This window comes from Apium graveolens, chromosome 5 (assembly GCF_009905375.1).
Source record: "Apium graveolens cultivar Ventura chromosome 5, ASM990537v1, whole genome shotgun sequence".
In the NCBI taxonomy this organism is placed as follows: domain Eukaryota; kingdom Viridiplantae; phylum Streptophyta; class Magnoliopsida; order Apiales; family Apiaceae; genus Apium; species Apium graveolens.
In genome coordinates this window covers 223,848,025-223,874,059 of record NC_133651.1, presented here as the reverse complement: position 1 = coordinate 223,874,059, position 26,035 = coordinate 223,848,025, and the positions used below count along the sequence as shown (strand labels likewise).

The 26,035-nt window shown below is 34.3% G+C and overlaps 1 protein-coding gene across 1 annotated transcript; it reads right to left on the bottom strand.

Annotated features, from left to right (window-relative positions):
* Positions 1–5,019: 5,019 nt before the first annotated feature.
* LOC141660747 (uncharacterized) lies at positions 5,020–8,442 on the bottom strand. Its single transcript, XM_074467735.1, has 5 exons — positions 8,041–8,442; positions 7,455–7,785; positions 6,417–6,655; positions 5,360–5,537; positions 5,020–5,204 (listed from the first exon to the last, which is right to left on the bottom strand). Exons 1-5 carry the CDS (start codon positions 8,440–8,442, stop codon positions 5,020–5,022), a joined length of 1,335 nt encoding a protein of 444 aa, XP_074323836.1.
* Between the last annotated feature and the right edge of the window lie 17,593 nt (positions 8,443–26,035).

Genomic DNA, 26,035 nt, shown 5'->3' with positions numbered 1-26,035 from the left:
GGAACAACCAAGTATATCGACTAAAATGATCAACAAAAGAAACATAATATTTATTTCCAGTAGTTGAAAACATAGGAGATGGCCCCCATACATCAGAAAAAATTAATTCTAAAGGAACAGAAGACTTGGACTCTGACAAACGAAATGGAAGCCTATGACTTTTGCCTTGTTGACAAGCAATACAAGAAGCTGGTACTTTATTTGTGGAGACTGGAAGATTATGCTTGGATAAAACTTGTTGGACAGTACGATATGATAGATGACCTAAACAATAGTGCCATACTTCAAGAGGAACACGATGACAGAGAAAACTTTGAGGAGAAGAAGTCTGTTGTGTGGAGGGAAAAATATACAACCCAGTCTTGCCGCGAAGGAGTATGCTTCCCGTTATCTTGTCCTTCACAAGAAAATAACCAGCATGAAATTCAATAAACACATTATTATCACGGGTAAATTGGCTCACTGAGATCAAATTTTTTGTAATTGCAGGGACATGCAGTAAATTGCGTAAATAAAAAGAAGATGTGCTATAAGGAATTTCAGAAGAACCAATATTTGATATACGCAAACCTGTCCCGTCGCCGACCAGAATGTTGTCATGGCCAGAGTAAGGCTCAGCATGAAGATTGAGATTACGTAAATCATTTGTTAGGTGATTTGTAGAGCCCGTGTCAGGGTACCAGTTCAAATCAGTTGCAGATTGAGGAGCCATAAAGTAAGCTGACATACTGGGAGATGAACCTTGATACGAATGATCAAATCGATGAAAGCACTTTAGTGCAATATGCCCCGTTTTACCACACAGTTGGCAAGTTGGACGAGATTCAGAAGAAAGGTAAGAGCCACGCCCGCGACGAGATTCATAAGAAAAAGACGAGCCACGCCCACGGTTTCTTCCTCGAGTTGTAATATGTTGTACATGACGTTGTTGATAGGAGTTTCGACCATTATTGCGTCCACGAGAGTGATCATTTCGGGTGACTATGTTTGCCGAGCCCACTACAGATTCCAAATCTGTATTGTGTCGTTCAGAACGTTGTTCAAAACTAAGCAAATGACTGTATATATCTTCCATGCTTAGAGGATCCATGCGAGTTGAGATTGATGTTACTACTGGATCATAGGTCGAATCAAGACCGTTAAGTAAAAAAGATACAATCTCATAGGACGAAAGTGGTTGTCCAATTGCAGCAAGGGTATCAGCAAGTGTTTTGACCCTTTGAAAATACTCTGTAACAGAAGAGTCTCCTTTCTTGATTGAAGACAACTGAGATCGCAACTGCATCATTCTTGCAGTTGATGTGGATGAGAACATTTTCTCTAATCCAGACCATACCTCTTTGGAGGTAGCACAATTGATAACTTGACTTAATATGCCTTTAGACAGGGAAGACATTAAGATACTAAGGATCATCTGATCCTTCTGAAACCACTGCATATATGCCGGGTTCTCGATCTGGGTTGATGTTTCAGAAGATGTAGTAGTTGTAAATCTTGGAGGAACAATAGTGGTGCCATCAACATGACCAAATAATTGTTGGCCACGTAAATATGGAGTAACTTGGGCACGCCAGAGAAGATAATTATCTTTAGTAAGTTTGATAGTTACTAAAGATTGAACATTAATAGAGTTCAAGTTAGGACTTGAGACGATGGTTGACAAGGATGATGATTGATTGGTCATGTCGAAAGACGTGAGTCTTAATAAGGCTCTGATACCATAAAACAGTATATATATCAACCAAAGCTTTTCCCCCTTAATCCTCAGAAGGGATGTTGTATTCTTTATATAGAAAGGTGGTTACAATATGATAATCTCAGAAGTACATTTACATATGGATAATCTCTAAGATGTTATATTTATCTAAGCGCTAACTAACACACTTATCAGGAGACTTCCCCGCATTAGGACTCCTTCCTGGATTATCCTTATCACGCCTTAATAGGATGGTCTAGAAGCTCTTAAGCAAATTGCTAATCTAATTTCATAATCATCCGGCGGATCAGTTGACATTTAAAAGAATAAAATGATGAAAATAACCAATTTTTTAAAAAATTAACAAAAACAATCATTTTAAAAAATGGTCAATTTTACCCGATTAAATATTACATTACCAGTTGAGTATCTCAATTTGTATAAGATATTTTACTGATAATTGAGTATTTCATATATGACATACTAAAATGACGATTGAGTGAGTATATATATAAAGAGTGAATATTCCTTCGGAGTTGGGTATTTTATCAGTCAAATTCGTCAATTTTCTTAAAAATTAGTCACTTTTATTAATTTTATATAAAAACAAGTTAAACTTGTTTTTTTATAGTAATTAAAAAAAGGAGCTGAAGATTGCAGATCAATGGTGGCACTCATGGACGACCATCTTCGTCACAGGCCAATAGTCTTCTTCATTTGTTGCTCCATCAAGCATATACTATTCTTCTGCTCCTCCGTTTAATAATTGTGGGAGGGAATATAAATTAAGAAAAATAAAAAAGTAAAAGAGAAAACGAATTTATTTAGTGAAAATTTAGTTTAGAGATTGTTAACAATTAAATAAAATTGCAAGAAATTGTGTTAACAGTTTACTTAGACGAGCCATGGCTTTAATAATAATAAAATATCTTTCATTTATCAAACTAAAACATCTACAATAATATTCAAAGTCTTTTTGACTTTTGACATGTTTTGAATTTGATGGTTGCTAAGTGGGTATACATGTGCATGCTACAATTTACTCCCTTTTCCTATTCATTTTTATATACTTTAATTTTTTTAGATGTCCCATTCAATTTTATACATTTCAAATTTACCAAAAATAATAAAAATTTAATAATATAAAATTCAACTACATCTACTATTTTCTCTCACTACACTCATTTTATCCATTAACTATTGATTGGTCCCACTTTACACAACTTTATACTTTCCTCTTATTAAATTATATTTTTTCCATCACTCTTATCCCAGTATCTTATCAAAGTTTTCAAAAGTAACATTATTTTACTACTACGTGTCCTCCGTGCCCAAACCATTGAGTAGTAAGTTGCACAAGAGGACATGTGTTTCTCCAAAATAATTATTTTATTTTATTTTTATTAATTTTTTGAAAATATATAAAAATTTATTTTTAAAAAAATTAAAAAATATATATATTCATAAAATATAATCGACACGTCCAACCTTAAAATTCTGAATTCGACCCTACACTTATCCCTGCTCCATGGACAATACCCTGAGTTTGAGCCCCTGCACTTACCCCTGCTACAAATCAAGAACTCCTTTTGTGTTTTTGGAAGATGTACAGGTCTCGGTCAACTCGTTACGTTGTCCTTTGTCTTCCACTTGAAAATTTACACACATGAATGGGCAATCGAAAAAGAATAATACATGCATTTTGGATTCAAATTAATTTATTATGTGAATTTTTATTATTTATACTAGAAATAAATATTAATTCAAATTAAAATTAAATATTAATATTAAATTTTAAAAATATATATATATATATTATGATTTACTATGTAAATTTTTATTGAAAAATATTATTTAAAATTAATTTTTATTAAAAAAATAAAGAAATCCCCCGAATCCCCACAGATTCCCCGTTTCCCGTTTGGGGTGGGGAATGGGGAGTAAAATAATTTCCGTTCGAAAATCGGGACTGGTTTGAGATCGATTTTGAGTTCGGGGATCGGGGGCGGAGATAACACTCCCCCGATCCGAAGTGACCAAATAACCACACCTATTTGTAATCGGGTGATAGGTGCAAAATATTCCATTTTTAATTTTCGGGGCCATATAACACATTCTAGAATTTACGCTTTGCGGAGCTTCTTTTAATTTTTAGAGCATAAATAAATGAAAAGGTCCAATTACACTTGCAGTCAACGAGTTATTTATTGTGTGCGTCTAGGGCATAAATGTTTTATTTACCTATTATTTGTTCTAAAAATAGTCAAATTTTGTGTTTTACTTTAACACAATTTATATCATCCGCTTAAGTTCAGGACCTATTAGGCTATTACATCATAGTAATGTTAAGTATTGCGTAAAATTATAAAAATATTTTTAAATGATAAATTTAATTATAATATACAATAATTTATTTTATTAATGAGAAAATAACCAATAACATTATAATGGATCACGTTTTCTAACATCTAACATATCTGCTTGTTAGATAAATTTTATTTAAACCATGCTACAAATATGCCAGATTTATATTTTAAGGGTCCGGATTTAAGCAATTTTTTTTCTTTTCACGAATAGGATTTTTTTTCTTTTTTCAGATATTTTTCAGGGAAAGGAAATTTTTTTATCGTGGATAAGAAAAAAAAATTGTTTAGATTTAGACACCTGAAATGTAAATCCCACACTCCTGGCGTTATATAACCTTTTACTTGTACCCAATTACTAGGAAACATGACTCTATTATAATAACTCGATATTTAGGAATATTTTCGGAAACATTTTAAGGAGTCAAGCGTTTACCTTGGGAAACTTACGTTATTGAGTCGGTCAGTCTACATAATTTGATAGTCATATGCAGAATAACTTGCTTTATTTCAGAAAGCAAGCGACTAGTTTAAACTTTGTAGCCAAGAGAAACCAAGTCACAAGTCAACCGGGGACCGACACATTGAAGTGCGATACATAAACGGGAACTTTCCTGTAAATTAAGTATTCAAGCACGAATACGAATATTGTTGTTTAAAAAATTATACTCAAGTCAAAGTTGTAAATGGTTTTTTTTGAATAAAAAGTTGTAAATGTTATGATGGATCTTATTTAACTATGTCGTTTAATTTGAGCACCCTTCGTTGTTTTCCGGGTTTTATTTTTGTTAGATATAAAATCAGGGGCGTAGCGAGGATACTAAGTCGGGGAAAGAAAAATAATTTCTAGAAAAAATTTATACGGTAAATAGAACTTTGATCATCAAAATAGAAAACAAAATTTAGCCAAAAACAAAAAAATACAAAACAAAGTAAATTTTTAAATTATACTTACAATATTTACAATTGTCCTCGATGATTTTTCATATTCTGAAATCGTTGCATGATTGCTTCATTGACAATGCCATCAAATACACTTTTTTCAATATACGTAATAAGACTATCATTCAATAATTGATCTTCCATCCGATTCCGCAATCGATTCTTCACAATTTTCATTGCCGAAAATCCTCTTTCAACACTTGCTGTGGATACCGGTAATACCAATGCCAATTTAACAAGTAAGTAGACCAAAGGATAAACCATACTTTTATTTGTCGGACTAACTTCTCAGCAAGAGCACCAATACCATTAAGCATTGAAAATTCATCACCAGACCTCATGTCAAGAATCTAAGTACTTAACTGATTGTCCAGTACTGTAGGCTCTATTGATGAATAATCAGAAGGATAAAATTGAGCAAGCCTTAGCAATTTCTCCTTATCAAAAGCAGAAAATGCATTATTCGGACTCAAACATGCTATACAAATAAGGAGCTCCATACTTGATTCACTGAAATGATTATTGAGCTTTTGAAGCTGCAAATCAAGTATAACATAGAAGAATTCAACCTTATAATGATATAAATTTGTGACTTGATGCACTTCGCGTCGAGATTGCCCTTTCATTTGAAAATTCTCATCCATACTTGGAAATATAATATTTTTGTATTCTATATTTTGCAAGTTTCACTAGTTGCATTGCATTAAAAATATCCCGCTCCTTTCTTTGCAACGCAATTGACAATTCATTTGTAATGCCCAAAATAACTTTCATCAAGTGCAAACTAAATATGAAATCAAAAGACTGTATTCAGGGTCGACCCTATGTATTTGGGTGCCCTAGGCGGGATTCAAAAATGGTGCCCCATATTCATAACCAAAAAATCACAATAAGATATATTCATTGTATAAAAGAAAACTTACTTAAATCTAAAGTAGCAAGTGAATATAATGAATTTCGTGTACGCTAAATATCCAAGTTTTCAACCTCCTGCAATAATCTCCTACAAGCCACTGATGTAGTATCATGAATATAGAACAATCATCATTACTAGTACACAACAATGTCAAAATAAAGTTATAAAAATGAGTTTACCTTTATTGATTTTGAAACTTTTTTCTAGGCTTTTGAGATGTGAATCTCTCTATGATTTTGCTATAATCTAGAGAACTTGCTAGCTCACTTTCAATAGACAATAAAGCCAATCCATTAAGTCTATCTTGAGACATCGAAGAGCGGAGATAAGATTTGATCAGTTTCAATCTAGAAAATGTTCTTTCCGCCTCTACCACTGTAACAGGAATGGTCACAACGATTCTATAAGCTATCCAAGCATTTGGATAATTTATTTGTCTTGAACTAGAACTTAAATAATTAAGCACATCTATTGCCTTTGTTATCTCATCGGGTATTACCATTCGAAGCACTAGTAACTCGTTAAACAACTCTGCGCCAACAATATCATATCGCTTATCAGATTCTTTTCTAATATCTGTATTCTCAATAGGAACCCCAATATCACCACTATTAGTTATTTTTTTCCCAAAAAACTTGTCAAGAGAGCCCATTTGCAATTTCTCTGCTTCCGCCGCTTTCAATTTCTTTTGCCTTTTTTGATGCCCCGATAACTGGTTACGCTTCATTTTCAAATTATCTAGTCATCAAACAAAATAATGCAATTAATTTTAGTCACAAATCCCAAATCAGTAAATCACAAAAGACATACTACTTTTTACAAAAACAAATCTCAATTATTCTCTAATTATTCACATCAAATCCTTAAATTGAAAAATAATAATAAACAAATAGTAAATTACAATATTATTAAAAAAGTAATTAGAATAGAAATCTTTAAACCATACCTGTGTTATAATTGCTGAATTGCAAATCACAGATGATCCGATCTTCACGATGAGTCGATGACTTCCAGTGTTTTGATAATTGATATTCAGAATGAACAGAGAACAATCTGTGTTCTGTATTTTATTCGGTAGCTAAGCAGAGGGAAGGAGAGGATTTTGTACTTTTGTTATATGACTTCATCTGGCCATCTGGGGTAATGGGTATAGACGCGCATAGTCCAAAAACTCAATTTCTCCAAACCTTTCACATTTTTACTTTGTTTTGTTTATTAAATAAATTTATTAATTATATTTTTAAAGTAAATTAAAGTAAATTATATTTTAATTTTAAAATAAAGTTACCACAAAGATAATAATATATTTTAAAATTTTAATATGTCCCCCAATCACATATATGTTAATGTATTCTAATTAAAATTTGTATTTTAAAATATAAAAAATAAAAAAATAAATAATATAAAAAATAAATACACCTATATACATATATTATTGAAATATTTTGGTGCCCCTGTGTGCGGTGGTGCCCTAGGCGACCGCCTTACCCAAGGGCCGGCCCTGACTGTATTAACACTAATAAGTTAGAAGATTCACCTCTTTGCTCGGAATTCAGACCATCTTCAACAATAAAATCAAGCACATCTACAATGGATTCAAACATACTTATAACCGAAACAAGTGTGTGATAATGTGTCCCCCAACGCGTGTCACCGGCTCTTTTCACATTTGTTTCTTGATTTAACCCGTGTCCACTTATAAGTTCTCCATTTGTCAATGCCTCCGAGATATGAGCAACTTGTCGTTCTCGAAGCATATCTCGTCTCTTACAAGAAGCTCCAATAACATTAACCAAAATTGCCAACATATTAAAAAGACTACCAACATGAATGTCATTCTTGGCAATAGCAACAAGTGTTAATTGAAGCTAATGAGCAAAACAATGAATATAATGAGCTGACTCATTCTCTCTTAAGATTAAATTTTTTAATCCATTAAATTCATCTCTCATGTTACTCGCCCCATCATATCCCTGTCCTATTATTCTAGATATACTTAATTCGTGTTTGGCAAATAATGAATCTATAGAGCATTTAAGTGATGAAGCACTTGTATTAGGAACATGGACAATGCCAATAAATCTTTCAAGTACACGTCCTTTTTGTTCAACTTATCTCAAGACAATGATCATTTGTTCCTTGATAGATATATCACGAGACTCATCAATCAATATGCTGAACAAATTATCTCCCAGGTCACCAATAATACTATTAATAGTTTCAACCGCAGAAGCATTTATAATATCATGTTGAATGTCTGGAGATGTTACCTTGAGATTGTTAGGAGCATTTTTTCCGACAACAGCATCAATTTCTTTACAATGATCTGCTAAAAACTTCAAAAACTCCAAGAAATTTCCTTGATTTGTTGACTCATCAGATTCATCATGACCATGCAAGGCAAGACCTTGTCTTAAAAGAAATCGAATACAATCAATTGAGGCTCCCAAACGAATACGATATTCTTTCTTAATTTGGTCAGAATGCCTATTTAGAGTCACATCAATATGTTGCTCTTGCCTCATCAAATCTTTACATTTTCTCCGAGCTTGATCATGAGCACTATTCGGACGTCCCTTATGTTTCTCAAACCTATCATTTTTGTTTCACGTATCAAAACCTTCTTTAACAAAAGCATCTCCACCGCCTTGCCTCCCAACATCAGTTTTAAAAAGATAGCAACACAAGCAAAAAGCTGCTTCTTTGGCAACACTATATTCTAACCATGTTTTATGCTCAGTAAACCAAGCAGGATTGAACCGCCGAAGTGAATTCCCGATTTTTCGCTTTTTAAAAATATGATTATTGGCCTGACAAGGTCCCTTCTGCATATATGCTCTTCCCACTTGATCTCTAATCCTAGGATGATATTCTGAAATTGGGATTCTCAATCCAGGATCAGCAATAAGAGTACTCGGTTCAAATTTTTGACTATCACTTTTAGCTTTTGTAGCATCTTCATTTCATTGTTGAACAAGAGAAATATTTGTTTTGATTACAAATTTATCCATAATATACCTGATACAAGAACAAAACTCACTAGATAAATTCTACCAAAAAATTGATGTCCAAAATTCAGGAATTGAAAGTATCATAAATTAACAACTACTTATGTATAAATATCAAAGAGTACAAATTTAAAAGAAGAAATACCTTAATTTTTGTTAGCTCTTCTTGTAATCTGTTGTTGACACTTGATTTGAGTTGCCCAGAAGCCAGAAGGAACCCCTCTTTTACCTAGAACCTGTAGTTGTTGTTTGGTCCCATGAAAGTTTTATTTTGTTATCAAGTAATTTTATTTACTTTTTATTTTTATTCATTCTATTTTAATTTTAATTAATTTATTTATACATTCAATTCATTTATAGCATTTTTTCTAATGAAAAAGGATAAATTTAATTTTTGATAAATTTATCCACCTTCTCCATATTATATAAATTAAATGGGGGCTAAAATAAATTTTAGTGGGGTCAAAATATTTATTTTTAGGGGGTCAAAAATAAAAAAATTGCATTTTATATAATATATTAATGAAGATATTCAGAGATCCAGTGGGTGCAAACGACCCCCTGCTGTGTACATAGCTACGCCCCTGTATAAAATGCAATATAGAGGGGTGAATGCGTTTTCTTGTTTTCTAGTTTAACTATGAGTATTTGAAGCTTATGAAACTAAACAGCTAGATCAAATTATAAAGCTAAAATATTAATGTAAACACACAATCAATTTTATCAAAAAATCACTTAATTTATATTAAATCAAATTTGTCTTACTACAAATCTGTGTTCTTGGAAATAAGAACTCGACTACTTCTCTTGGGAGAATTACAAGATTTTCTATATCTATTTGTTACTTCTAAACAAAGGATCTGTGACATGTTTCATAGATCAACATGCACAGTTTACATAATTTATACTAAAATGGACTAACACACTTTCTAAAACTCCTTTGTCTATTTCCATTTCTAGTACAACATATATATGCAAAATCTAGTAGGTATGTGACCCTCCTTTGTCCACTTCATATTGGCCCTTGATCTTGTATTCTTCAAGCTGCATTTGTAGGCATTCTAATTCAATGATAGAATTGTTTGTTGAATGATAATCTTGGATTTTCAAGTTGTATGTATTCTGAATTATGAAGTTTTTTGTCGAGATCTCTTTTGTTGTGTAGAGATGTCATATACCGATAAGTAAAATGACTTATTGATATCTCCAGTTCTCTACATAGGCTATTAACTCGTCGAGGTCTCCAGTTCTCTACAAGTAAGTGACTTGTAGATATCTCCAGTTCCCTATATGGGGATTTAACTTGTCAATATTTCCAGTTCTCTACATGAGGATTTGACTTGTCGATATCTCCAATTCTCTACCTGAGGATTTGACTTGTCGATATCTCCATTTCTCTACATGAGGATTTGACTTGTCGATATCTCTAGTTCTCTAATGGACTTTTTGACTTGTCGATATCTTCAGTTCTCTACATACAGATGGTCTTGACGATATCTTTTGGGACTTCTCTACAAGTCATTTTCGACTTCTCGACATACTTCTCTATATTCCTTCATCTGTGACTTGTCGATATTTGACTTAGAATATTTTTTCTAGAACAACATTGTTCAACTCCAAACTTCTACACTTCTCTCTGAGACATGATCGAGATTGATCTTCTTCCAGAGTTTATTTCTTATCTTGATGACTGTTCATAGAAAAATCCTCCAATCTAATCTACTTAGAATTTTTAAAAACTCAAGAAATACAATTACAGAATATAATTAAATTATCATACAACTTATCCTTAGGGTTGTCAAGATAACTTAGTCTTGTTATGTACATGCATGTCTTATATAACTATTTTTAACACTAAAAAAGATTAGGACATCGTTATTTCATCATTTTGTTGTTACACAGGAATTTGAACTTCTTCCTAACTAAGTCACAATTATAAGTCTTGACTAAAAAATTACAATTTTAAGTTACCAGTTAATTAAAATTTCCGTGCCTTTGATTAAAATATTCGTATTTGATTTATTGTTATGTTGCTAGAGGTTACGTAGTTAATTTTGTTAAGTATTTAATATTTTTATATTAAATAGCTATGTTACGTGTGATGATCAATGTGGAGCTTTTTAACTACCTTGTCATGTTTTGTGTTAATTATAAGACACCCTTAAATTTGAAATTTTCATCAAGACACTCCAAGTCTGGACACATGTCCTCATCAATAGTCACATCTGTGCTTTTCATAATCATCTTTTGTTCAAGCACATAAACTCTGTAGGCTGTTCTTTCCAATGAATACTCCAGAAAAATTGTTTCAAAAGCTTTAGAGTCAAATTTTCCCACATATTCAGAGTTATCTTTTAAAATAAAACACTTGCTTCTAAACACATGCAGATGCTTTACATTAAGCTTCATTTTTGATAAGATTGCATAAGGTGACTTTCCAAGATTTTTGTTGATGAGGTATCTGTTTTGAGTGTAGCATGCAATGTTGACAGCTTCTTCCCAAAAACTTGTTGGCAACTTGGCATCTTGCAGCATTGTTCTAGCAGCTTCTACTAGTGTTCTATTCTTTCTCTCAACTACCTCATTTTGCTGAGGTGTCCTTGCAGCTGATAACTCTTGAACAATTCTCCCGTCCTTGCAGAATTCATGCAGAGTTGCATTTCTGAATTCTATGCCATTGTCACTGCTCAATCTTTTTACACAATTTTTAATCTTCAGCCTGCTTCTCAATTTTCTTTATGTGTTTAATGATAATATGTGGAGTTTCATCTTTTGAATGCATAAATTCCACCCAAGTGTACCTTGAGTAGTCATCCACCATCACGGGTGCATAATTCTTCTTGGATATTGACATGACATTTACAGGGCCAAACAATTCTATATGGATAAGCTGTAGTAGAGCACTGATGAAATTCACAGTTTTGCTTTTGTGACTGTACCTCTTCATTTTGCCTTTTTGACAAGCTTCACAAACTTTATTTTGAGCAAATTTTAAAGATGGCATATCTCCCACCAATTCTCTTTTCACCAGAGTATTAATTGCTTTGTAGTTTAAAGGAGAAAGCTTCTTGTGCCAGAGTTTGCTTTGCTCACTAGATGCCTTGGTATAGAAGCAACATATCATGTCCTTGTTTCCAGATTTCATGTCTACAACAAACAAGTTTACCTTTCTTACTCCTTTCAGAGTAACTTCACCAGTCTTTTTACTTGTGATTGAGCAATCTTCTTTATCAAAAATAACCTTGAAACCTTTGTCTGTGAATTGACTGACACTTAGAAGATTCACTTCAAGACCAACAACCAGTGCTACATCTTCAATGACAATATTTCCATGAATCAAACTGCCATATCCCATTGTGAATCCCTTTCTGTTGTTTCCAAAGGTCACCAAAAGGCCAACCATCTACTCAAACTATGATATCAGGGCTTTATCACCTGTCATGTGTCTGGAGTATCCACTGTCAATGATTTACATGAATTTATTCTTCTTTATCTGCACACGATGAGATTTAAGTGTGTTTGGCTATCCAAATAGTGTTGGACACTTTCTTCTTCTTGATAGAATTAGCAGAAGTAGAACTTGAACATTCAAAATAAACAACATTCTTAGTTTGATTAGCATTTTCTTCTTTGATCATAAATCCAAAGTTGACTTCTTTTAGATCTTTTCTCAACTTACAGCTGGTCATAACTTTCATATTGCATGGAATGCAATCAAACTTGTCACAGAAAGAATAAGGGTCATTTTTTTGGGGCTCATTATATTTGCAGGCTCCATATTTTGGCTCACTAACAACCTTTTTACAAAGTTGAGTTAGATGATTTATTGAACCATATTTTTAACATTTCTTTCTAGGAACATTTGCAACATAGGAATAATTGTTGCTTTTGTTGACACCTATCTTTCCATTTCTGTTTTTCTTTTTCTTTATAGTGTTCTCATTCTTGATCATATTTACCGGTGTCTTGGTAATTGGACCAACTTTAGATTTCTTTATTGTGGATTTTGCATTCTTCCTTTCTTCATCTTCATCTGCAATCTCCTGGTTGATGACAAGCTCCACCTCACTGAAGTTAACCTCACAAGTTTTGAACAAGGGTGCATTCACCTTTTTGAGCACCACAGGAACATCTTTGTTCACATTTTCATTTTCCTTATCAACATCACTTTTCTTGTGAGATGCAACAACCTCATAGTCCAAGACAATGGCTATGTTAGCACATGGCTTGTTCTTCTCATGGTATTGACCAACCAATTGAGATACATTTTTAAATTATTTGAGTTTCAGATCATTTTTCTCAACTTTTTCTCTTAGCACAACTTCTACTTCCTCTGCACACTTCATCTTGTTCTTGAGGTATATATTTTCTTATCTAACTGCTTCTAGACTAAAAAGCTATAGCTCTAGTTCTTGTTTTTTAATCTCAAGTTTCTCATTCACTTTTGACAGCCTACTCACTTCCTCAGTAGCTTCCACCATGCTTGTGTGAATGTGAAACATTTCTACACTTATCTTTTCAACAGTTTTTTAATATTGTGTAGCATTCAAATCAATGATGGTTAGAATAGGTACCTCATATTTAGATGCAGATGACTCTCCTTGCTCCAAGGCCATAAGAGCATAGTTTTAATATTTTTCAACATCATCTGTGTCATCCCAACTCTTATCTTCAGCAATATAAGCTTTTCTTTGTTATTTTCTCAGAAGCGCTTCATACTTAACTTCAAGCTCCAAATAAGCCTTATCCTTCTTCACCTTCTTTGGCTTCCTGCAATCTGTGGCAAAGTGACCAAGTTCATCACAGTTGTAGCATCTAATCTTTGATATGTCCATAGATCCTGACTTGTAGCCACCTTTTCCAGTTGCATTTATCCGAGTCTTTCATTTCCAGTTATTGTTGTAAGATGTTTGGCCTTTACCCTTGAAATACATAGGCTTCTTGATTATGATATTTGAAAATTTTCTTGCTAGATAAGCCATAGACTAGTCCATTTCATCCAACTCATTAAGAATATAGTAATCATCCTCTTCCAACTCCAAAATAACTTATTTTTTGGGCTTCTTGTTTTTCTGCTCAACATCTTGAATAACTAGAGTCTGTGGTTCAATTTCATCTTCAGTCATTTTCTTGTCACTTGTTATCAAGGCACTTGATACATCCACAACATGCTCTTGACTCACTTTAATGACTCTCTTTGCATCATTTTCAGCTCATAGGTTTTGAGAATAACATACAAACCCTCCAAAGTTATTCTCCCTAGATCTCTTCCTTCTCTTATTACAGAGATCTTTTGTTCTAAATGGTCAGGTAGAGTGAGCAAGAATTTAAGATTAACTTCCCCAGCTTCGTAGTACTTATCATGAAGCTGTCAGTCATTATCAACTTGTTGAATTTTTCAAAGACCTCAGTAATTCCTTCTTTAGGTTTAGCAATGAAACCCTCATATTGTGAAACTAGATTCCTTCTCTGGTTTGATCTCACTTATTCAATACCTTCACACAAGATCTCTATCTTTTCCCAGATTTGTTTAGCTGACTCACAGTTGATAATGTTCTTGTACATCACAATATCAAGAGATTTAATGAGAATAAGTTGCAAGATGCTGTCAGGTGAAACTTTCTCCTTTTTCTGGTTCATTGTATGTAGATGGATCTTTAGGAGCAAAGTGTCCAGGAATGACCAAATTACCCTCTGTTGCTTCGGTCACCCTTACCATGGGAATGAAGGGTCCACGTTTAAAAATTTCAATATACAGTGGATTGACCATCTTGATGAATAACATCATCTTCTTCTTCCATAAGGTGTAGTTCTGTGGCGCCCTCCAAACCCGGGTCAGAAGTTTGGGGTCCACACACACACCTTATTTATAACCTGCTTATAACAATACTAAAGATAATAATAATATGCAATGACCCTACTTACCAACTACCACGGATCGCAACAGGTTAAAGTATGCACACAAGCCAAACACCCTAATTTTGAAATTCGAAAATTAAACCTACTTTTGAGCATGTTATTGAACTCCAAATCAGACGTATAATATATCAAAATCATCAGGAAAACAAGCTCTACCACATGCAATCATCAAATCATACAAACAATCATCCGAACAAAAATTCATATTTTTCATAAAAATAATTCAAAAATAATTAAATTTATATAAAATCAACCTTTGATTCTGCAGTAAAACAGGTCCTGGAATCTGATAGTACTCCTTGAGACCTTCAAATTGGTTACTCCAACTTTCCAAACGGATTTCACTAACACCTTGAATTTTTGGTTTGATTCTCAGAATTGTTTATGAATATATGATTTTTCTCTATAAAATTATATGATTATTTGTCTGCAAATGATTTTGATACGAAATAAAATACGGTAAAAGGCTATTTATATTTACGGGAAATTAGTATCCCGCTGGATCATTCCGGATATAAAACGGTACATTTATTTGTGAAAACTGATCCAAACGGTATCGGTTTTCGGGATAATTATCCAAATCAGTACAATTTGTACTGCGTTCTTGGTCTCAGCGCCTTGTTACACGTATTACGAAGTGATAATTGTGATAGTTTAATAAAAAGCTCTCGTTTATCGAAAATACGGGTTTTATTGATTTACCGAAACGAATATTGTATCGAAAATGTTGCGCCGGGACCCGCGCAGGACAACCCGTACGCCGGATCGAAAAAGTCGAAACATGGAAAATGATCGGAATATTATAATTAGGTTAGGAAGGAGTTCTCGGAAGAGTTTCGGGTTCCAAAAACGTAACAACGGTTGACGTCGGTTGCTTCCCGTTTTTATAAAATAGATTTTAAATACTCGAAAAAAGATTTTATGAATTTCATATGATTCATATAAATTCATAAATCAACATAATAATAATTAGAAAGATATGACAATTATCTATATTTTATTTTGGACATATAAAAATTGAAATACTCAATTAATACTATTTTTGAATATTCAAATACAAATAACACTTAACAGTTAATTCACAGAATAGATACTGAACACACATAATAATTATTTAATAGCAAAAATAATTACAGTGTAATAACCCCAATTTTTGAGAAATTTTGAAACCCTTATGAAAAGTGTTTTTGCTGAACGAGAAAACTTTTCATGCCACGCTATGTAGGGGTTCTGTTATTGATCTTATGGGATATTATTAGTACTCTATGTGGTATATAAGTGTATGTAAAGATCGTCAGAATCCAATTCCGAACACTTTGGTTTTTCCCGGAAATCCACAAGATACGGAGAGAATTAAGTATAAGGTAACAGGATAAAAAAGGATTTAAATTAAAGGATTATGATAGAGGATCATAAAAAGGAATATAATGTATTGAGAAAGGTTAAAGGAACCTAAGTAATAAGATCCCGGGTATGATCCTTCAAACGATAAACGAGAACGAAAGTTAAGCGAACCGTATAACAGATCAGCGGTCATTAGGCAAACGATTAGGAAGTTAATCAAAGGGATTAGTAGGAATGATGTCATCCAACCAATAGAAAGAAGACAAGGAAGGAAGGATGACATCATGAGGATGAGGTAAGCATGACATGGGAAGGAAGGAGGTGTGGTTGAATAAGAACCACACAAATTCAAGGGCAAGGTAGTAATTTGCTAAATCAAATACAAATCAAGCCAACCAAGCTAGCAAAATCATTTCATCAAAAATCAAAAACAACCAAGGCATTGTTCTTCATATTAGCTCTCGGCTTTTTACTTTTTTAAAGGCTAGATTTTTCAAAAATCAAGATCCAAACATCCTAAATTGGTAAGAAAATTCCCTAATCATCTTTATGCTTAGTTATGGCTATATCATGAGTTTAAGCCATTAATTCTTTCTCTAACTTCTTCATTTAATCAAGGAAGAAGACAATGAATAGTGTTTTCAAGTTTTTAACTTGAACTTTTCTTGTTTTTCTTAAAGATCCAAGCTTTCCTAAGGCTTCTCAAAGCTTCTTAAGGCTTCCTAGCTCCACCCACCACTTCAAGGAAGGTATACCATTTCCAAACCCTAGGTTCATATATATTATAAGGTGATTTTGAGTAGTGGGTTGATATTGTATCTTGTTGTTATGATTTAGAGTTTGAGATTTGGTATGGTAGTGAATGGAATGGTAATTATTGTGGTTTTGATTTAAAAGAACTTAAGAATGATTAAAGTTAAGTTTAAGCATAAGTATGAAAGATTAAATTGAATTGGTTGGGGTGGTTATGATGTGATAAGGATGGAGGATGGTTGTATGTTGGATTTGAGGTTGATTTGGGTTGATTGTGGATGGTTTAAAAAATTGGAAATCGCGTAAACATAGCCGTCGTAACGTCCGATTTTCTTTGGACTGTTTTTGTGCATAGCATTAGGACCCGAGAACCCCCCTGCTAGATTGTGACCACTGCCATGTTTAGATAGCTCATGTTACGAGCTTCGTTTTGATATGTAGTTCGTTCGATTCCGATGTACGGTTTAGGAGAAACGACCGTTTCAAGTAACGGCGTTTCGCGAACGAAACATTTCCCCTCGCCTTACTTTGAAACATAGGTTAAAGACCAAAAAGGACTAATTGAAGTATGAAACATTTATGGTAAGTGTGTTAGGCAGTTGGTAAGACACTCGCGAAGGAATCGCCTTAAAACTCGTAAAGGTTAAATTATTAAAAATGCTGGAGCCGAGGGTACCCGAGTGACTTAAGCGAATCAGTGAGCGCAAAACGAGCGTTAGAGTCTAAGTTAGTTAAAGTATAGATTTACAAGTGACTTTGGTTTAATTCCAACTTACTTGTTGTTTATAGGTTACCAGACTCGTCCCGAGCCATTCGTAACCCCAGTCGCTCAGGCAAGTTTTCTACCCGTTATACTGTTGCTGTGATGTAAATATATGTATATGCATTATCTTGTGATATTGCATGATTATTATTAGCAAATTTTGCGATATATTGGAGCATGCTAATATGGTATATATGCATGTATGTTTCGTAATCTGGTTATCTATCTGTTGATTTCAATGCTTATAGTTGCATAATACCTATGCTAGAAATAAGCAAGTAGTTGCGTATACCCTTAGTATAGGGGATAAAAGGTGAACATATTTCTAAACCGGGAGTCGATGTTCCCGAGTATATTATATATATATATATATATATTTATTTATATATATATATGGATATAGTTTTTAAAACTATTAATCGAATAAGGTTTATTCGATAACTTTAACTTTATTTTATTATTGAATATTATTTTGAATATTCATTCGAGGACTTATGACTCCTTTTACTTTATTAATGAATATTATTTTGAATATTATTCGAAGGCGTATGACTCCTTTTATTTATTTATCTGAATATTATTTGAATATTCATTCGAGGGCTTATGACTCCTTTTATTTATTTATCTGAATATTATTTGAATATTCATTCGAGGGCTTATGACTCTTTTATATTATTTATTGAATATTAATTGAATATTCATTCGAAGGCTTATGACTCAGTTTATATTATTTAATGAATATTATTTGAATATTCATTTGAGGATCTATGACTCCGATTAATTGCTGAAATATATTCTTTATTTTATTAAAGAATAAAGTGTTAATAATCAAACTTATTTTCGATTATTCAAATAAAGATAATACTTTCATATAAGTATATCTTTGGTTATTTAATGTTTATTTCAAGTATAAGTTTTAAAACTTCTACTTCAATTATTTTTATAAAAGATTATTCTTTATGGGAATATTATTTAAATAATAATATTCAGTCATTTTCTAAATATTCTGGGGACTGATTTACTTCATTAAATCAGCTTTACTCCAAACACTCTTTAAAGTGTTTTCGAGTCTTCAAAATGATTTTTAAAAGTTAGAGCGGATCCCAAAACTCATTTTTATATTTAAGATCTCCCTTTTAAAGGGGATTTAAATACTCGTTCAAAACCTGGGGAATCCGGCTCTGTGGTGTATTTTATATTCGCAACAAGGTTGCAGTTTTGGTAAATGAATTGATTACTTACCCAACGTTCGGGAAGTAAGTCCATCTATTGAGTCGGCATAAGCAACATGGGCGCAGTGGGCGTCCATGATAGTGTAAGTGGCTCAGTGGGAGTCCATCAAATGCATAAGTGGCTGAGTGGCAGTCCAGCATAAGGTCTTAATTATGACCAGGGTGATGACCAGTGGGGAATTCGTCCATCTACTAGTAGAAAAGGTTACTTATGGGTATCTTTGCCTGATCAGCAAGATATCTGGTTTATGCCAAATGTTTTCTTTTCCTTTCCAAAATTCATTGGATGTTTCAAACTCTGTTCATACTTTACATAACAGAGGTTCCAGGAAATGTTTAAGAGATATATATATGTGGATATATATATATCGGGACTAAATAAAGTATCTCGTAACTTTATTTCATTCAATAATATTTCAAAGATTGAATCTATTCAAATCTTGTCTTGTAGTCTCATCTATGTGATGAACTTTTGAAACTGATTATAACTTGAACGGTGGTAGTTCAAGTAGTATTGGGAAAGATATAAGTATATTGGGGTATTTGGTAACCTCATCTTTTAAACTTATATCTAATTAATAATTGTCTTATGAATGACAAAGATTTTCAGAAAAACGTTGAGACAAGGTTAGATATATGAGATCACCTTGCAACGATATTTTTTTTTATATATACAGTTATACACTGGGACTTTGTGTATATTATGCATGGAAGAGGACTTCCAATATTTTGAAAAGTATATATGTATATATACTGAATATTTTGCGACTTCATCGCATTAAGATATCAAACTTGGTTCATTTCTTTTGACCAAGACTTTCATGAGTATTATGAGTAGGCTCATATATTGTAAATCATTATACATATTATTTTGGTGGGCTTGCTGCTCACCCTTGCTTTATTTCTTCATCACACAACAACAGTTAGGAAAGATGGCCAGACTCCAGCAGACCCAGCGCAAGCGCGTGGGAAGCGTCCCGCGTCTTCCCGTTGATGTTGTAGCTGCTATAGCTGCAGAGGTAGATCTATTATAGATCAGACCATCTACTTTTGAGAATCAATTATGTATAATTATAACTTGTGGCAGATAATGGCAATTACCTGTAAATTTATCAAGTAATCATTTTGGGTTGTAATAACTTTTAAATTGTGGATTCAAAGACTTGTACTTATTTAAATTTCATCTCTGAGACTATAACGGGTTGTGGTGTGTGTTAGTGTGGGGTCACAGCATAAGGTTATTATTATTAATTAAGTGAAGTGATATTGTGGAAAGAAAGACCGTGACGACCCGGATCCTCGACCCCGGATCTGGGGGTGTTACAGAAATGGTATCAGAGCTAAGCGTTATAAACCTCAGAGATGATGGGACGTTAAGATAATAAGTTCACTAAGATAATAAGAACTCTTGCCAAGTTCATAGTCGGACTACCTAACGTAGTACTGACAGTTAAAACCCTTATGGGAACCCTTATAAATGTAGCGATAGAAGCGTAGTTCGTTATCGTATATGGTAGCGGGACTCCGAACCCTGAGGTTGAGGAGCAACAGCGCGATGATGTTTTATTACTAATTGGAGATCGGATTGTGGATCCGATAGAGTGTCCTAATGCAGGACCAGATGATGTTGATATTGAGGATGTAGCGGTTGAGGATGTTGTCCTAGAAGGGATAGTTGTTAAGGAGGATCCCATGGAGGATCCTGACAAGAATGAATAAAGGACCACTGAGGAATTGATGACCATGGTTTGGTCGACTACCAGAGGTAGGATTGGCCGGTCACTACCGGAGGTTCGTTCAAGTTGTAAAGATAGTAGCCCCTTTAACGCGGCTTACTCGTAAGACTGAGAAGTTCGAATGGACAGAGAAATGCGAGAACAGCTTTCAAGAACTGAAGCAGAGGTTGGTGATGGCCCCTATGCTGGCATTGCAGGAGGGAAAAAGGAGATTTTGTGATTTGTAAGTGACGCTTCACATAAGGAATTAGGGTGCTTCTTATATAGCACAGCAAGATAATCGCGTCTGCGTCAAGACAAATTAAGGGAATATAAAATTCGATATCCCCACCCATGAGCTTGGGCCCGTGGCAATAGGTTTGCCCTAAATATTGGAGGCACTACTTGTATGGATAGAAGTGCGAGATTTACACAAACCATAGGAGCTCTAGTATATTTTGCGTAGAAAGAGCTCAACATACGCCAGAGGAGGCGGTTAGAGCTAATCAAGAATTATGATTGGGAGATTCTTTATCATTCGGGGGAAAGCCAATGTGGTGGCTGATGCCCTTAGTAAAAAGGAGAGACTCAAGATGATAATGTCTTTTGGAGAGTTTATAAGAGATTTTGAGAAAATGGAAATAGTAGTGAAGGTAACCGGAGCCGGTACCGAAAAGCTGTTTGAGATAGCAATACAGCCCGAATTATTGGAAAAGGACATATTGTACCAGTAAAGGTGATGAATGAAGGCAGAAAGCCAACAAATAAATATGAGATTAATATCGAGAAAGATGATAAAGGAATAATGAGGTATTCCTACAGAATTTGGGTTCCAAATGTTCAAGAGTGTAAGGATGAGAACTTAGATGAGAGCCATAGTTTGAGGAATAAGATTTAGAGCAAACCCTGAACGCGATAGTCAGGGAGGTCGCCATCAAGATAGAAGGAACCCATGACATAATGGAGTGGAAAATGAGGATTTTAAATTAAAAGATGACCCCAATTATGGGGAGTAGGATGAAACATTTCATAATAAGGAAACAGAAAGTCGAGTAAGGAAAGGAGACCCGAGACGGTACTCCTATACGGCAATTCATGGACCTGTCTAGACAGAACTTAGACTATTATCCCCAACCACCACCCTGAGGAGACAGTGCGGTGGGAAATTCTTTCATGACCTTTAAGTCGCTAAGCTCTCAGAGTTCCAAGGAACAAGCTGACCCAGTCGAGGCAAGAGCCTGGCTAAAGGAAATAGATGAATCATTTGAGATTCTAAATGATTGACGAACCACAAAAGACTGTTTTGTCACTTACCCTCCCAAGAGAGAGACCACCCGCTGGTGAAAGGCCAAGGAAGGCACGGAGCAAGAGATTATAATAAACTGATTAAAGTTCAGCCAATTGTTTTCGGGATCGTAATTCCCAAGGTTATGGAATAGTGTAAAAGCTTTAGAGCCAGAACAAAGGCAGACGAGTATGATGAATTATGAATCTAAGCTGAAAAAGTTGTTAAGATTCGTTCTGAAGACGCGAATCCAGAATGACGGGATATTTGAAATCAATGCTTATGTTGTGTTGGTTCATGAAATAATGATAAGAGAAAGGAAAATAAAAAGAAACTGAAGTGGAAAGGAATATAAAGGCAATAGAGTTTGAGGAATGATAAGGGAGTTGGGTATGAAGAAACCCTAAAGACTCCTATTAATAGAAATAGAAAAGTATATGATCGCCAGGATGAGGGTGATTCACCATGAGTTAAAGTTGACGGTTGAAGGCATAAGAGATGCATATAGTTTATCCCCTGTAAGTTGGGAGGATTCGAGGAAACCTTGAGATAATTCGAAGGATAAATAATGAGACGCGGATAGACTAAGGGGATAAGAAAGTAAGAAATTAAGAAAATTGGATGAAGGAAGTGACCTTCAAGAAGGTGAAGTGTAAGACCGGTGGCATGATACCCAGAAAGGGAGATGCCAGATATGAAAGATATCCCAACATTGAGGTGACTGTTGAGATAAACAACAACTCAACAAAAGTAAATAAGGAATTATTAAGAAGAAGTTCACGTTGAACACGACCAATATCTTCCAGAACATCCATGTTATCGTTACCAGATTAAGCAAGAAAAGCGGATAACCGTTGTTATCTTTTGGAGGCCATTTTGATTAACCTCATTTTGTATACAGATGTTATTGTGAAATTAGGCATTTACTATCGAGGTGGGAATGATTGAATAAGATACCCATATCAGGGATATATGACTTTATTTATCCATGGAAGGATGCTTGTACCTTTTTAAAGGTGGAATTAAGGATAGAACATCGGTAACTTAAAACGAATCCTAGGGGAATGCATAAAGGTTGGCATTTCACCCTTGATAGGAATAGTATGAGTTTTGACAGTATGAATTGGAAAGCATTAAGGTAATAATAACCTTTAAGGATCAGTGGAGAAATTTTTCAGAAGTATATAGACAATGGTTCTAGTAATAGTGAATGGTATTTTGATACGCCCTGTATCTAGGGAATACAGGAGGAACGATTGAAGGATAACCTTAGAGGTTTTACAAGGAGAAAGGTAATATTCAAAATTCTCAAGAATAAAAATGTTGATAAAGGAAATATGACGTAATTATAATGTTGCCAAGTGGGGCACGTGTTAAACCACGAGAAAGTATGGATCGAACCAGTAATGGTCGAAATTGTTCAGGGCAATTAGGACTTAAGATAAAAGATGTTCTAATTATGATTGAGAGTCAGTCATGACAGTGATTAACCTCTAAAGACTGAGGCAATAACTTATGGAAAAATGGTGATTTTTTTTTACTCATCAGATTTTAGGGAAAACATCTTCACATAAGCTGTGATTGAAATAAGGTGGAAAATTTATTTGGAGGTGGTTAAAATGACATTGACTGTAAGGAAATTTTACTATCAGGAAAGGCCAAAGAGGTGGCCGACACTTTAAAGGTAAGTGGATAATTATAGGCGCGTGTGCCAAAAGAATACAGTGATGATGGTTAAAAATGTGAAGGTTGAATTATGGTTTGGAAGATTGACATTCCTTCTGATGACTGTGCAATACCCAACCGTAATAGTAGTTGGTAAAGGTTTAATTCGTGTAATCGCCATGAGCGGGCTATCTATCTCAGAAGATACTATCTTGAGATAAGCCAGGACCATGTCTCAAAAAGGACTAGATGAACCCTTGAGTTAATTCTTCTATTGAAGGTATATGATTAAGAATGGTATTAACCTGCTATCGTTGCTTTGAGCGAAACTCTTCTGCAAATTTTATCTGCTTCATGTCATGTATGTATGTCAGAATCAGGAGTGTACTCCATGAATCATGAATGGTGATTATGTTACCTCCTTAGAAGGATTTGATACGACATGGATGGACTCCGTATGGTTAGCTATTAAGACTTCATGGAAAATGAATGACTACAGTAGGTCAGTGGTGGACCATAGTAAGGCAGCAATGATTCTGCGAGTAATAAGTTGATTACAACCGTGAGAGTTGTATTGGAATGGGTGTTGAGATTGAGTACCACTAATCGGGTCGTGGTAGTGTATAAGTTATCATTGATAGACTAATTAAGTAGAGTATCTACCTAGTGAATTATTATTCTTTCTTATCAATAGAGAGTCGTATTATTATACGAGGAAGGTTGCGGTGCAAGCATAGAATTCAAGTAACGATGATGTCTAGAATGAGATCCCAGATTCGATTTTCGATGTCGAGGGAGTTTCAAAGGTGATTATGTATAAGCTCGAGGAAGAGCATGGGTCCATAGAATGATGGACGGGATAGCGAAAATATTTAGGCACGTGAAATGCGATGCTATAATACTTGATGCTGATATAAATACGTATATGTTTTGTTCTCCTATGACAAACCTCTATAGTTCAGAGGTAGGTTCCAAGCCAGATATTTTGTGGCAGTATATTTTTTTCATATATACAATTCTCTTCAGTTCGTTCTTTTCTCTTCTTTTCATTTCATGTAAGCTGAGAAGAACAACCCTTCCAGAAGGGGAGGTATTGCCGAATGACTATCTATCTTTGTGATAGAAGCCTAGTAGGATACCACATGTTGTTTAATTGCTTGTCAAGTACTAAAGGCTGGCCACCTTCTGTACTAACTATGCGATATAACAAGTGTTCATGATCATAGTGATCTCTCAACAAATTCCTTTACTTCTATTTGATTGATCAAATTTTGGAAAATAGAAACCGCTGAAAAAGGAGTAGTAAAGTTATGGTGGTATTCAGAATGGGAACACATTCGTGATACTAAGGTTGACGTGGTTATTAAAAGGTTATAGAACGCTAACGAGCAAAAGTATAACCAGTATAATATTATGTACGGAAGGTAGTAGCGATTACGAACTGGAAAAGAATGGGTATTAAGAAGCAAAAGTTCTAATGATAAAAGCTATAATGAGAGTCTGTGCAATAGACTTGAAAGAAATTGGAATGATCACTTAACACGGATTAAGTTATCTTACGACAATAGATCATATGCCATTATCGAGATGTCGCCTTATGAGATCATTGAGGGAAGACAATGTCGATCTCCCTTATGTTAGGATGAAGTTGTAGAGCGCAAGATGCTCGGACCCGCAGTAGTCCAAAGGACCAAGGATATGATAGATCTAATCAGAGGACGGCTGGTAGTAGCCCAAGATGGACATGATAAGTATGTTGATTTGACACGAAAGGATAAAGAGTATGAAATAGGGGACCTAGTAATGTTATAGGTATCCCTTGGAAAGGATTGATGAGGTTCGGAAAGAAAGGAAAGCTAAGTCTACAATTTGATTGGACCCTTGGATATATTAAGACGTTTGGGAGGTTAGCATATGAGCTGGCCCTACCCCCGAACCTGTAGCAAGTTCATAGCGTGTTTCACGTATCAATGTTAAGGAAGTGTAATTCAGATGCCAGATAAATAGAGGCATATGAGCGCATAGATATGCAACCCGACGTAACCTATATGGAGCAACCAGGAAGGGTTATAGAGTGAAAAGGAACAAGTGCTTAGGAGAAGGATTATCAAACTAGGCAGAGTTTGGTGGTAGAACCACAATGTGGAAAATTGACTCGAGAGTTAGAAAGTGTAATGCTAAGAAAGTATCCCCATTTGTTTTCTATCTGATTCCGGGACGGAATCCTTTTAAGGAGGGGAGACTGTAATAACCCCAATTTTTGAGAAATTTTGAAACCCTTATGAAAAGTGTTTTTGCTGAACGAGAAAACTTTTCATGCCACGCTATGTAGGGGTTCTGTTATTGATCTTATGGGATATTATTAGTACTCTATGTGGTATATAAGTGTATGTAAAGATCGTCAGAATCCAATTCCGAACACTTTGGTTTTTCC

Bases quoted from the DNA above. Each gene is read 5' to 3' on its own strand.
- LOC141660747 (XM_074467735.1), bottom strand. From the start codon at position 8,442: ATGAGGCAAGAGCAACATATTGATGTGACTCTAAATAGGCATTCTGAC. The intron at 6,656-7,454 runs GTGAATCTTCTA...TTTGATGACTAG, and splicing joins TCTGAATTCCGAGCAAAGAG to ATAATTTGAAAATGAAGCGT. The intron at 5,538-6,416 runs GTAATACCCGAT...CTTGATTTGCAG, and splicing joins AGTTACTAGTGCTTCGAATG to CTTCAAAAGCTCAATAATCA.